At 35.7% G+C, this 14,698-nt stretch overlaps 1 protein-coding gene across 30 annotated transcripts in view; it reads right to left on the bottom strand.

Annotated features, from left to right (window-relative positions):
- Positions 1–11,219: 11,219 nt before the first annotated feature.
- LOC148956633 (uncharacterized) overlaps positions 11,220–14,698 on the bottom strand; it is a 204,917-nt gene continuing 201,438 nt past the window's right edge. For all 30 annotated transcript variants that reach the window (XM_089086197.1, XM_089086341.1, XM_089086186.1 and 27 more), the window contains one exon: positions 11,220–12,347. In XM_089086197.1, coding sequence (XP_088942323.1) covers positions 12,197–12,347 — 151 coding nt within the window. In that variant the 3' untranslated portion in view covers positions 11,220–12,196. The remainder of the gene's footprint in view (positions 12,348–14,698) is intronic.

Raw genomic sequence — 14,698 nt, 5'->3', positions numbered from 1 at the left:
TATACCAAAGACCACACGAGCAAGGAATTCTGTAGACACCGGAGTTTTCACCTATCGGGATAGGGTCTTTACCTTGATAAATTTGAGAACTGATAGTTTTTCTGGGTTTATAGTAAGTGTAAATGTTATTTTTCCTTCGATTTTTTGAAATGTGGTCTGAAATCCTTTTAACATATGGGAGACCAAGATAAGCTGAATTTTCCCTTTGATTTGTGTTTTCTGTGGAACTATCTGATAATTTTTTAATGCGTTTTGCAATTACAGATTTTATTAAACTAATTGGATAACCATTCCCAAATAAAATAACTCTAAGGTGGTTGAGCTCTAAATCCAAGAAACGTGTTGAACAAACTTTCAATGCTCTATCTACTAGAGAAGTGACAACTCCTCTTTTCACAGCAGGAGAATGATTTGAGGAATAACTTAAGTAACGGTCATTATGTGTGGGTTTTCTATAGACACTAAACTCGAAACATGAATCATTTCAGTGCACCAGAACATTTAAGAAAGGAAGACGCCTCTCTATCTCTGATTCCTGAGTAAATTTTAGTTTTCGATCCAAGGAGTTGAGCAAGTGAAGAAAAGAACCCAGAGACTCGTCACCATGCTCCCATAAATAAAAAATGTCATCTTTAAAACGAACCCAAAATTCAAGTTTACAAGAACTTTGCAAAATGGCCCTTTCTTCAAGGTCTTCCATGAAAATATCAGCCTGTATTGGAGAAAGGGGGGCACCCATGGAGAGCCCATATTTCTGTCTATAAAAAATGCCTCTATAATGAAAGTAAAAAGAAGTTCTGTTACAATGGCTGTAAGCGAAAGAAGTGTCTGATTCGAAAGAGTAGAATTTTCTGATATAGATGGGTTAGAATTAAGTTTGTGCTCCAAAATCAGTTCGGCCTTTTGAGGATCACAATTGGTATACATTGAATCTGCATCAAAGCTGTCAATTCTTGTGTTTGGTTTTAACCGAAACTTGCTTTACCTTGGAAACAAAATCAGTGGACTTTTTAATAAAGGATTTTCGAGCTTGAATTAGTGGGCAAAATATCACTGATGAGGATTCCCCTATTTTTGCTGTAGGAGAATTAAAAGAAGAAAAAATGGGTCGAAGTGGATTACCGGGCTTATCAACTTTAGGAAGACCATAAAAGCGAGGGGACGTGCATCCGCGTGGGTAAAACCTTTTGTACAACTGATCTGTAATTTCACCTTTTTTTTTTAGAAAAGAAAGCTTTTTTCGGACTTCCCGTACATAATTTTCTGTGGGATCGGTAGCTAATTGTTAATATGTGTTAGAGTCATTTAAAATTTCTCTTACTTTTTTGTCGTAATCATCTGAATCTAATACATCAACAGTATTGCCTTTATCGGCTTTCGTAATAATCCTAGAATGATCTTTATGAAGTGTGTGTAAGACCAAGTGTTCATTTTTACTAAAATTTTTTTAATTTCGAGTATTAACAGGAGGCGAATCCAACAAAGTTTCAACAAATTGTGCTCTAACCTCAGCAATCTCTCCAATATCCGCACGAGAGTCATGAAAAGCCCCCTCTGTGTTCGCGATAATTTCACTATAAGATATTTTTGAATGGGTTATCGAAAATTTCAGTCCTTTCGACAAAACCTGATTTTGCTCTGTTGTAAGGGGCGTGGAGCTGAGATTTATCACAGCAGGACCAGGATACGCATTTGGGACAAAAGGTGGATTATTAGAGAGTTTTTCCAACTTCAAACGGTGTAATTTCTCAGAAAGTCTTTGTCGAGAAATCCTAAGATCTTGCTGAAAAGAATTTTCAGCAATAGCCTTAATTTGATGAAAATCAGCATAAGAAAGCGTACATAATATTTCTTGCTCTAGCCTTAAAATATCCTGATTTAACCGGTAGCGCTTGCTTTTGCAGTCGCTAATAACATGATTTAAAATACCAAACTCTATACGTATTGTAAATTGCCGATCGTCATGTGTGTTTAAGTTAAGTGAAGGTCGCCTTGACTTGGGTCAAATATGGTTCATTTTATAATTATGAAGAAAATACTGTTGATTAATCAAATTAGCTTTTTTTCTCACAAGAGATATGAATGTAGTGACAACATTGGTTGAATGCTCCCCATAAGCATGACGCTTTGTTTTTCGAGTGAATGTATTGGTTCCTTCTCTTTGTCAGTTGTTCGCTAGTATCCGTCGATGGCAGTTCATATTTTTTTGGATTTTGTGCAAATCGCGGATATTGGCAAATAACTCGCTTTTATGGTTATTAAGTAGTTTGTTATAATTCTTTTAATTTTTGGCTTTTATTGATACATCGTTTCGTTTCGCGCTGAAGAAGACAGGCGTTTGTACTCTCGAAATATTCGCTTTGTTTTTTCAGTATCTTCATTTGGCCTATAAAAACCCCATTTTTGCTCGTTTTTCTTTCTTTATGTAGGTTAAATAAATCTTTTATCTATCGAAAGTAGGGGGAGATGATATTGTATGACCTTAAAAAAGAGTGTGGAATTGTAAAACAACAGATAATTTACCTAAGACCTAGTTAGGGATGGAGGGACATGCCTCAAAGGATGTTTTCTGATGCCAAAAGATCCCAACTCTCATTGATCCTTCACATTAATACATAATTAGTTCTAAGAACGAGACAAGGGGAGGGGGATAGAGATTAATGTATAATCCCTTGGGCCGTATTCAGAACTTTTGTTTGGGTATTTTTTTTGGGGGGGGGTCCCCCTCCCCCCCCTCCCAAAAAAAACTTTCACATCAAAAATGTGAAACTGATATTTAATCTCTCTTGATTTCTGGGGATACCTCCGTCTACGATGTTATTATGAAAGTAAAGAGTAATATCAAACCCCGAAATGAGCAGAATTTCATCCTTATAGGAAGGGGACTGCCCCTTCATCATCCCCACCTCCGCCTCATGGTCGTAGAAACTTTGGAGGATGCTCATCTGATCAGAAATTGAGATTTTTAGTCATTTTATAAGTCGAAATTACTTGGAAACCACCCAGCAGCGGGAGGGGGGGTATTTTTCTTGATTTTTTTCCGGGGAATCTTCCTCGCCCTTCGTATAAAAGTGGGTGAACAAAATAGCTAGGTACCACTCAAATACGGGTATGGAAATCTACCACAGGACAGGATAATGTATCGTGGGAGGCAGAGACTCCGATAACAACAGAAATAGGGGAATGATAGGTGCTCGTGGAGGGAAACGATGATTCTAAATCATAATCATTCGTAAAACGTGTTTTCCGTTGAATGCAAATATTTACACAAACTTTTCCCATAGCTTGGTTGGGATGATTATCAGCTGTAGAATGCTTGGGCACTTCTAATTTACAGGAGCTTGTACCGATGATTTGTTTTTTTATTGTAGGTGTCAAGACTTCAGTCTTATTTCAAATATGATTTTCGACAGAGAGTACATTGTTGGTTTGCATTCCCGCTTTATCTTCAAATGTGAATCTTGCCAAGAAGAATCTACGCTTCACACTGATATTCCAGTGAAACTACAAAAGGATACGAAAGCTAGCAGCAGTAACATAACACAAGAGGAAAAAACAGAACTGTCAAGTAAACGACCGCTCAGCTTGAAACAGAAAAGAATCGACTGGTCAATTAGAGGTATGGACAAAAAGAGGCAACAAAAAGAAACGGGGTCTAGAAATATCAACAAAGAAGTTGTAGTTACTGCTATAAACACTAGCATGACTCATGCCCAGATTCAAGAACTTTTTCCTACAATTGGAATTAACTGCCCATCGCAAAAGACATTTACCAAGTACGAAAGCATTATTGGGGAGTCCATAGAGAAAATCCTTCGCGATTATTTGCCAGAAAGCGGTAAAATAGAGCGCCGAATGGCATTGAAGGTTGATGGAAAGATTGACTCCAACGGAATAGTCGATACTTGTGTTATAGTTGATGGAAGTTGGTGCACACGAAGCTATGGTAATAGATACAATGCATTATCTGGTTGTGGTGTTGTAATTGGATTCTATTCAAAAAGACTCCTTCATGTAGGAATTAGAAACAAGTATTGCTGCATATCAATGCATGGCAAATCGACAGCAAGAATCTACTTTAGTTCCTGAACATAGATGTTTTATGAATTGGAGTGGTTCTAGCACTGCGATGGAATCAGATATACTGGTAGAGGCCTTTCGTGTTGCACCAGCTATGAATAAACTATAATATACAAAGTTTATAGCAGATGGTGATCCAAGCACCCATTCAGAAATTATTTCAAAGGTTTCATATGGTAGGATAGTGGAAAAAATTGAATGCGCCAATCATGTTTGTAAGTGTTTGAAAAAGAGGCTTTATAACAAATGCAAAGAAACCGCACAATGTAGGAAATTTCTTAGCGGTCCAGTAATAAAGAAAATGTGCGATTTTGCAAGAAAAGCAATTGTGCGAACCACTACGCATGCCATGTCGTCAAAAGATCTGATTAGAGAGTTAAACGCAATTCCTTTACATTTTTTTTCGTGGGGACCACAGACAGTGTCCATCTTGTTGTCAGTTATCCGGGAAAATCGTGGAGCTGGAAACTGAAAAAATCCCAAGCAGTCCGTTCATTAGTCATATATATGAAGGGTTTGACACCCTCATTAGACGAGCTCGCTTACTGATCAGAAACGGCACAAGTAATTTGGCGGAGTATTTTATGTCCATTGTTGCTAGGTTTATAGGCGGAAAAAATATAATGGTAAGCAAAAGGGGACGTTATAACACCCGTGTTACTGCTGCAGGAATACGGTATGCAAAGGGGCATTTAGGACGCCAAGAAATTTTTAGAAAAAGCATAGGAGCAACCCCAACTCGTCAATTGAAAAAACTTACACGTGAAAGAATTATGGCTAGCTTAAGGGAAAAAAAATTCAAAGCCAAAAAGCGCCTATTTGGCAGTGTTTCAGGAAAGATTGCTAGCCGAGGAGATAAAAACTATGGTCCCAACGCAATTGCTCCAGATCTTGACGCAGAATCTTTTGAAAATGCAAAATTTCAAGAAGGCCAAGAATGGGAAAGAACTTGTGCCCTTGGGGAGGAACGATTCTTTTAATTCATCATCATTCATAAAGCATGTTTTTTGCTGAATACGTATATTTGCTCATGTTTTCCCAAAGCTAACTCTGTTGCTAATCATTGCGTACCCCTACTTGGGCGCCCATATGGGGGGGCTGGGGGGGCTCTTGCCCCCCCCTGGCTGACTGATGCTGCCTTATTTTTACATTTTTGTTGTGAGTTTTCTATTACATAGCATTAAAAGTAGCAATTAGACGAAGTTTGCCCCCCCCCTGGAATTCAGCTTATGGGCGCCCATGTACCCCTATTTTCACATTATTTTGGACAGAGCCAAATTGGAAGCAACTCTGAAAACTCAGTATACATAAATTTTCGAAGTGTAATAAGAATTTTCCTGGTAAAGTGTTTAAATTAGAAGAAAAGATGAATTGCACTGTTTCTATATCTTTTTTTCATGCCATACCGAATAATTAATACTAACAAAGTATTTTTTTTCTTTTAAGTTACAAACATTTTTTTCTACTTGATCATGCTATGTAGGGAAAGAGGTATAAGATGTGTTTTGCGCAGTATGTTTTGTTACGACCTAAGGATTTACGTATTTTTATTTCTATAGGTGTGTCGTTTCTCTCCACTCACTGTGTTCAATTTTTGCGTACCAGAATAAATCCTTTTATTACCATTTAATTAGCCCTCTTTAAATTTTGTGTTAAAATGATGAAATTGTTGGCGGTTTTCAATAAGAATTTCTGAAACGCAATAATAGGGTTTCAATTTATTAATCTTTTTCGGCATGGAAGGAGTTGTCGTAGAAACTTTGGAAGGTGCTCATTCAGCTGAAAATTGAAAGTTTTAGTGCTTTTTATAAGAATCAAAGGGATTGATACCAATCCGTTTCCCTCCCAAGCCTTTTTCTCGCTACCCTTCTTCCAAAGACATTTGATCAAAATTAGGTATTTTGTTCAAAATGGAAAGAATTGGGACAATTTAAAGAGCGAGGTGTTGAGGAGGGGGCAAATCCCCTCATATACGTTATAATTTCTCCTTACTTACCGTCAGTTATCATGAACTATTTGATCAACATCAAAATCCAAGCACAGATCACTGAAATATCGATCTTGTTTCTGCGTTACCAAAGGTATTTTATTCATAATTCTTTACAGTTTCATGAAATGTAATTAAACAAATAGAAAAGATTTTTCAACTAAAGTAAGGAGCAAGTTTAAAACTCATAACAGATTGAAGTTACTTTGTATATAAGGGGTCTGCCCCCTTTTCAACACCCTGCTCATTAAACAAAAGTTTTTTAGTGCTTTGAAAAATCTTTTTTTTTTTTCAGTTACAAATTTTCTTTAAAAATTTGGACAAAAGCCAAACTTCACAGTAAAGAATAAGGAGTTACGGAAGAAACAGACTTTTAATATTTTACATAAATGAAGCCATCACAAGCTCTGCAATAGGATTTCTTATAGATAAATAGATTGCATTCATTTGTTTAAATACATTGAAGTACTTCATATAAATAGAAAAAAGAAAAATATTACAATTTGAAATTGCTGAAAACTAAGTTCCTAGCAGTATTTGTCATCCCAAAAAAATTTACTGGCGGGGCTGATGATGGTCTGCCTTGCTTTCCTCCCTCTGTGCTGGTAGATATGGGAATTTAATATTTTAGCTGTATAGAGAAACGTTTTAATTAATTCCAACTCCTCTCTACCTCTTTTAACATTTATCTGAAGCCTCATGAAGAGTAAGCAATGTCTCCATTAATATCTACTTTTTTAGGAATCTACCCTCTCTCCAACTAAAGAATGACTCCCCCCCCTCATTTTGGCTGATACGCAAATACAGATCACCAAACGTAGCCTAATTTCATTACAAATAAAGTGGATCAAAATGGAAGTTCTATCTACTTATATAAATGAATAAACGAGTAAAACTTCAATTGAATATGCAAATCAAGCTAAAAACGAACAAAAATCGCTACAAGACATGTATTATCGTCCCACCCATTTTCTTGTTTTATTTTCCTAAGGCATCCAGATTGGAATGCTGCTTTCCCGACTTTATATGGCTTTAGGTCCCGAAATGAGCAAGCTATTTTTCTGCTTTTAGGTCCCAAAAAACATTCACCCTGGTAATGAAGGCTCGATTTTAGTAAGATCGCTTAAAGCTATTTTCGAATAAGAGATGCTCATACAGATGCGTGATGAAATCTCTGACTGCGGTAACAAGATAAACTTGACTTAAAAAATTTCAAAGTAACAAAGTAATCAAAGTAACAATAAGCAACTTACATAATTTACATTCCTTACCTCTGGAGCTTGGGGGGGGGGAATTTTAATCCCAGAAGAATAGTTATTTGGTCTTTTGTCTATTTTTAAAAATGTCTATCTCAGAATTTTGACCAAAAACATTTGGAGAAAAGGGGAAGGGCTGGCTGCCCTTAGATCATTTTTTACTCTTGCAAAAAGAATTAGAACCTTCAATCTCCAGTCGAGTGAGCCCCCTCCAAAGTGAATACGGCCACCCCTTCCAAAAAAAACTTATATATTAATAATTGGAAACTTGTATAGCATTTAACCCTTGCATTGAGGGAAAAAGCACGAGGAGGGGGTGGGGATTACCCTCTGATCACTTTAGAGTCTTAAAAAGGGCACAAGAAATTTCGATTTCCAATCAAATGAGCCTCCTCCAAAGTTTATACGATCCCGCCTTCCACATAAAATTGCATGTTAATATGGGCAACTAGCATAACTTGTAGCCCTTTTCCCGAGGACTGGAGGGGTTTCAAACCCAGAACCATAGTTATTTGACAATTCGACTATTTTAAACAAAATGGCTCACTCAAAATTTTCGGAATCATTTAGGAAAAAGAAGTGTGTCTGAGGGTGGGGGGGGCTCCAATTATTGCCCTGAAATTACTCTTGACTTTGAAAAATGCAGCTAGAACTTTCAATTTCAAATCAAATGAGCCTCCTTCAAGATTTATACGACCACCCCTAAATAGAAGCCATATATACTCCCAGTTTATAACTTATAACGCATCCCCCCGGGCTCGGCTGGGTTGTGTTAACCCCGGAGGCATTGCTATATGATCTTTGTACAATTTTGAACAAGATGGGTATTTCAAAACTTCGATCGGATGCATTTTGGGAAAGGATGACAATGGGGGGGGGGGCTTGTTGCCCTCTGATCACTTTTGACTCCTAAGAAATGAATTAGAACTTTCAATTTCAAGTCAAATGAGCCCTCTCTGAAGTTTAAACGAGCAACCCTTCCATAAAAACCTTGCATGCCCAACGGTCATAACTTACAAAGTGCTCCACCCAGGGCACACTTTTGACTCTTAAAAGAGAACTAGAACTTTCAGTTTCCAATCAAATAGCTTCCTCCTAACTTTATATGGCCATCATTTCCATAGAAAACCTTATATGTCCCTACAGCATAACTTACAACCCTTGCCCCCAGGCTTTAGGGATTGTGCCAACCCCAAAGGTATTTTTATATAATCTCTGGACTATTTTGAACAAAATGGCTGCCCCAAAATTTAGATCGGATGCATTTGGAGACAAGAGGACGTGGAGGGGGAGCTATATGCCCTCCGGTCACTTTTGACTCTTTAAAAAGGATATAGAACTTCCAATTTCCAGTCAAATGAGCCTCCTCTAAAGTTTATACGGCCACCTGTTCCATAAAAACCTTATATTTCCCCGGGGCATTGCTTACAACCCTTGCCCCAGGCTCTGGGGTTTTTTATTAACCCCGAAGCCATTGTTATATAATCTTTGAAATTGTTATATAATCTTTGAACCCCACTTCGTAAAAACCTTGTATGTCCCGGGGCATAACTTACAACGCTTGCCCCCAGACTCTGGATGGTTGTGTAGACCCGAAGTTCTTGTTATCTGACCTTTGGTCTATTTTGAACAAAATTCGATTAGATGGCTTTGAGGAAAATAGAGTGTAGGGAGAGGGGCTAGTTGCCATCTTGCCACTTTTGACTCTTAAAAAGGGAACTAAAACTTTCAATTTCCAACAGAATGAGCCCCTCCGAGGTTTACACGACCAACCCTTCCATAAAAACCTTATATACCTTCGGGGCATAACTTATTACCCTTGCCCCCAGGTTCTGAGGTTTTTTTCAACCCCAAAGGCCTTGTTGTATGATGTTAATAGGGTACGATGTTCAAATATGGTCCTAAGCCACAAAAGGGACCACGCCATTTTCAATACAACAATATTTTCTTGAAGAGATTTTATTCCATAACTAAATGGTGCCGAGACTGATGAAACAAACTGCACTCGATTATTTAGAAGGAGGAGGGGTCAACAGAAAATGTTTCTTTATGTAAAATTTAAGACCTTAGTAAACTGCTGTTACAAAATCTTCACTGCATCCAGCAACGTGGGGCCGACGCATTAGCGAACGCTCTTTCTCAGTTTTTTAATTTGCATTAAATAAATAACTTGGAAACTTAATCGTTGGGCAACAATTCAAAACATTCTGAAAATTTGTTTAAATACAATCACACCAAACTAAAATGATTAAAACACACATTTGAAATACTTGGTGCAGGAATACTTATATGCTAAGAACAATGTTGAAACAAAACATACTCACCAAGATTGGCTCCAAGCACCGTAATTAGACCAATCTCACCGAAATTCAACAATAAATTTATCATAATCCCAACTATAATCAATAAATCCGTTCTTATGAACCACTTTCCAATCAGTAAATCAGCTTCAAACAGTTGGTGAAATTCAATAGCCATCCGACCCCCCAAGAAACACACAAAAACTAGCTTTTGATGCTTCTGAATACTAAAGATTTTTTTTGGAAAACAAGATTTTCTATTTTAACTTTCAGAAGACTGTAGGCATAACTTGCAATGACTATCAAAACACACTATATCAAAATTGATTATCATTAGGGAACTACTAGATAGCATCAAGCTGTAAGGGACATTGCACGCAAAAATAAAAATAAAATATATTTCATTATTGGAGATTTTATTGTAACTAAAAGACACCTTGTAGCGCATTGTACAAATTGTGAAAACGCCATCCTGTCTTCAGCTTAAAGGCATTATAGACCTAGTTACACTAAGATGCTAATTGATGCTGTGCTTATTTATATTATCAGCGTCGCCTAAAGGTCTAAAGGTCGTAAACGACATTTTTTACACAAATGAACTAACTGCAAACACCTATTTGCCAAGCTGTCCTCAAAGGCAGATCAGAAGGGCATTTATGCCGAGAGAGGATCAAAGGATTGTAAAAACAGATTGACCACTGATCCTCCCCCTTTAATGCAATTTGGAAAACATTTTTGGGAAATATTTGAGAAGTGTGAAAATGTCAGATATAACCTTAAAGTGTAACAGTGAAGATAAGTCTTAAGTTTTGGCAAAATCCAAGTTAACAAAGCAATTAAGTTTTAGAGTGAGTTTTTACTCTTCAGAAGTTTTTAATACGCTTTCACTGTCCAAAAACTTGCTCTACTAATTACCAAGCATGTAGATGCACACATGTAGCATATATTGCATGATGCCATAGTATAAATTAATGAGCCGCTAGGTATCTACCAAAAATTCTTTTAGAACGAACTTATAATAAGTAAAGATCCAACTAAGTGTCAGAAAGCAACTTTCGTTAAAATTTGTCACGCTTTGTGCTTTCTCAATGTATTAACTTTGATTTTAGATCTTTCCGCGAGGGAGTTGCTATCTTAGATTTGATTTTGGTGCTTTATACCTTTTGAAGAATTTACAATTGAGCTCTCGTATGAAAGCTAGATTTTGGCCTTCAAATTTCAGCCCTTGTTCATGTTTTGGAAGCGCCATCTGGTTCACGCAAATTTTGGTGGGGATCAAATGATCCAGGGTATTTCTAAAAGGCATTTCTTGAGAAACTTCCTTTGGAAAAATAAGCTTTGACCAAGAGCAGGAGACAGCATCTAAGATCAACTAACCTCACAGCACAGCAGATATAAGCGTTATTAATAAAATAATCATCATAAATAAGACCGAATGCACGGAAATCCCTCAGAAAGGATAGATCATTACCACGCATTGATGGGAAAAAGGCAGCCCAGAGAGCCAGAGCCATTGGCGAAAATGCAAACACTTATTTTATGGTCAGTGTTTTTCTATTTTAAACGGTGAAGCTAGATAAAAAAAAGGCAAGTAAATTAAAATAAGCATAAATTTATTTCTTTGAACACACACACAAGGTCATAAAAATATTAACTACACAACCAACTAATAAGGATATTTTTCTTCAAAAAACAAGAATGCTTTCACAGCCATTAGATTAAATTATTATCCTTATAATTAATAAAAGAGAAAAAAGAATCTCGAAGAAGTAAAATATTAGTTGTAATGGCATAGTTTGACAGTAAGCTGAAGTCTAGCGAAGTAATTGGCGGCTATTCAATTTGGTTTTCCCACCGAAATGGTGAGTAATCTTTTATTAGAATATCCAGACTTTTGAATTTGCTTTTCGGCAGTTTTGTACATTGACGTATTTGCTAGTCTCAAATATGCACTTTAAGAGGAAACTGCAGTTTTTCAGAAGCAAAGATATAGCCTGAAGGCAAACAATTGTAACATTGCATGCCATAAGAGTGATTCTTTTATTAGATATGCATGCTATTCAATACAATAAAATAAGATTTAATAAATCTTGAACTAATAGATAATGACTGTAACGAGCCCTCAAGAACTTATGGAAGCAATTTTTCAGTTTAAAATTGTTTCTATCGATATAAAAGAAAATATATAAATCTCCCCTTTAGCATTGAGACAATTTTCGAAAAACAGAAGAACAAGGAGTAGGCTGTTATGGAAATTATGAAAGCACAGTAAAATCAATTATTAGCGGTAATCTTAAGCAGAAATTCTAAAGAAAACCTATCCACATATGAGGTTAACTAAAATTCAATGTTAAAAGTAAGTATATCTTTTAAATTCATCACCATTTTCAATTTGACAACAACAAACCAAACCTTCTGATTATTCCCAGTTTTTAAAACAAAATAGTTAAAAATAACATTTGAAATAAACAAAATGACCTTGACAATAACTTTAAAAAATAAAACAATGGCTAAATATGTTCTAAATGGCAAAGGGGTAAAACACACATTATTAGATATGAACAAACTAAATTTTAGCTAATTTGTTCTGTTTTTGCAGTTTTCCAGTTTTTGCTAGTTGGTTCTGTGCCAAAACCTTCCTCGTAATTCCCTTTGACTTTGAAGTTTTGCGTGTAGTGCACAATGCAATACAGCTTTCCAGCATTGACCGAAAAAGAGTCCAGTCTATAAAGAAACCATTAAATTTTTATAAAGTTAACTAATAAAGCTAGATTATGAAGTTAGTGTCAGAGATAAATGATAGATTAGAAATTTCCTATCTGGCGAACTTTTTAGAGTCTAATGCTTTAAATTGTGTATAGTTCTGTCCTTATTTGGCGAACTTTTTAGAGTCGAATGCTTTAAATTGTGTATAGTTCTGTTCCTCTTAAATTGTGTATAGTTCTTTTCCTATCTGGAGAACTTTTTAGAGTCGAATGTTTTAAATTGTGTATAGTTCTGTCCCTATCTGGAGAACTTTTTAGAGTCAAATGCTTCAAATTGTGCATAGTTCTGTTCCTATTAAAATAAATGAAACACACATACGTCTAAAGTCTAAACATCACCATCTTAACGTCTTTAAAGAAAACTAATTAAGGATGCACCATCAGGCAACAACGTTCTTGTGGGGACAATAAGCTGTTTTTTCCTTCTCAGAAAAATAGTGGGCTCTAGAATTGCTCCTTTACAGTGATTTCACATTGGCTAAGTGGCCTACCACACAGGCTTAATGAAGGCTCGTAAGAATTTGTATATCATTCCGACTAGTGAAAGAACCTCAGCTGACTAATCATGGACCTTTTTATATTCTTATATTAGGGAGTTTTATTACTGAGTAATTACTTGAAAAAGCTATTATCCAACGATATTTTTCTTGTGATAACAATAAATAAAGTTGTTCTTCCCTTTTTAGACTTTTCTTTCTACCTTTATATTATCTAAATCCTTTCTGATAATTTTTAATTATTTATTGCTATAATCCAAAAGAGGTCTCTTAATCAAACTGCAAGATCAGACAGATCACAAAATGATGACAAAACCGATAACTCTAGATGCAAAAGAAACTTGTGATTTTCGCCATTGTTATACATTTTTGGAAACTAACATGACGAGCAGACTCTCTTTAATGTAGGTTATGTCATGTCTAATTGGACGTTAGATCTTTTCCACAAAGTTCCATCGATCTAGCTTACGAACTTTAAAGATTTTACCATTCAAAAGGTCTTGATGAAAAAACAAAAAAGCATAATTATTTGATCAAGCACTTGATTTTAATCTCTTTCTGCGCCGTATATACTACTTGCTGGAACAATATTAACAGATAGTGTGCCTCATCAGCGTATTGTTCACACGTTTTTAATATAAAAGACTGATTCTTGCAAAGTATGCAGAAAACCACTGTAAAATTATAAAATAATTACTTATTATTTTTAATCAAAAACTTTCTTAAAAAAAATATTCCCTATAAGTCAGAGGGCAAAATTCTTTTAAAAGAATTCAGCAATGTTTTTCGCGGCCCTGCCTTTATCACAAGGTTGTTCCAAATCGGGACTGGCTACCATGTGACACTTTCTCTGACACTTACATTTGGCATCATAGATCGCCATATGATACTTGAATGAACTCAGATTCGAGACTGGGTTAGACTCTGATACCATGAAGCTCAACCTGACACTAAAAGTAACATATACTCATACTAGATATCATAGATCTATTGTATCTAGAGGTTGAATTGTTTCTTGAGTTGAGGGCCTCTCCCCATTGCTACTTGTATAGCTTAGCTTTTTTTTGTAATTTACTTCTTTCCTACAAATATCCTCTATATTTCTGTCCATGGGTGTTCAAATCTCGCAATTAACCCTTTTAGTGGATATTACGGATCTGATGCAATTCCTATGAGTTAATTATAACGTTATTAAACCTCGACGAAGAATACAGAGGAAAATATCTCTTAATGCATGCAGAAAACCATCTTCAAATCATAGAACAATTTTTTTTTTAACAGTAACACTGGGTTTATTTAAAAACAAAGCATACATCATCGATTCCCTGAATATTGACTATTTTTGAAACCTGAATATTTTTAAGCTAAAATAAATATTTTTCACACGTCATATAGTCTAATTTTTTTTACTGAATTCAACAACTATTTCCTGGGTATCATCTTTATCAAGAGGTTGTTCAAAATTGTTATTGACGCGCAAAAAAAATTCTTAAACCATACTGCATTTCCATTTACAGTAAAAACGAGAATAAATTAAAAACGAGTAAAATGTACACTATCTTAATAAAATAAATGCACCCGTTTTTAACACATTTTCTTTTCAAATGACATTAACTACGGTGTAACAAATACTGTGACACTTGTATTTGACATGACTTACTGTCATAATACACTTAAAAGAACTTTAATTCGAGGCTGGGGTAGTTACCGATTATAAGATGTTGAATCTGTTACCAATACCCGATACCACGGCTGTATCGTATCTAGAAATGGCAGTGTTTGATGAGATCAGTTACAGTTAATGAAATTATAA

This window comes from Artemia sp. Qi Xiang Cuo, chromosome 1, assembly GCF_049724085.1.
Source record: "Artemia sp. Qi Xiang Cuo chromosome 1, ASM4972408v1, whole genome shotgun sequence".
Classification (NCBI taxonomy): Eukaryota; Metazoa; Arthropoda; class Branchiopoda; order Anostraca; family Artemiidae; genus Artemia; species Artemia sp. Qi Xiang Cuo.
Note: the sequence above shows the minus strand (reverse complement) of the source record. Positions and strands in the feature narration are given on the sequence as shown.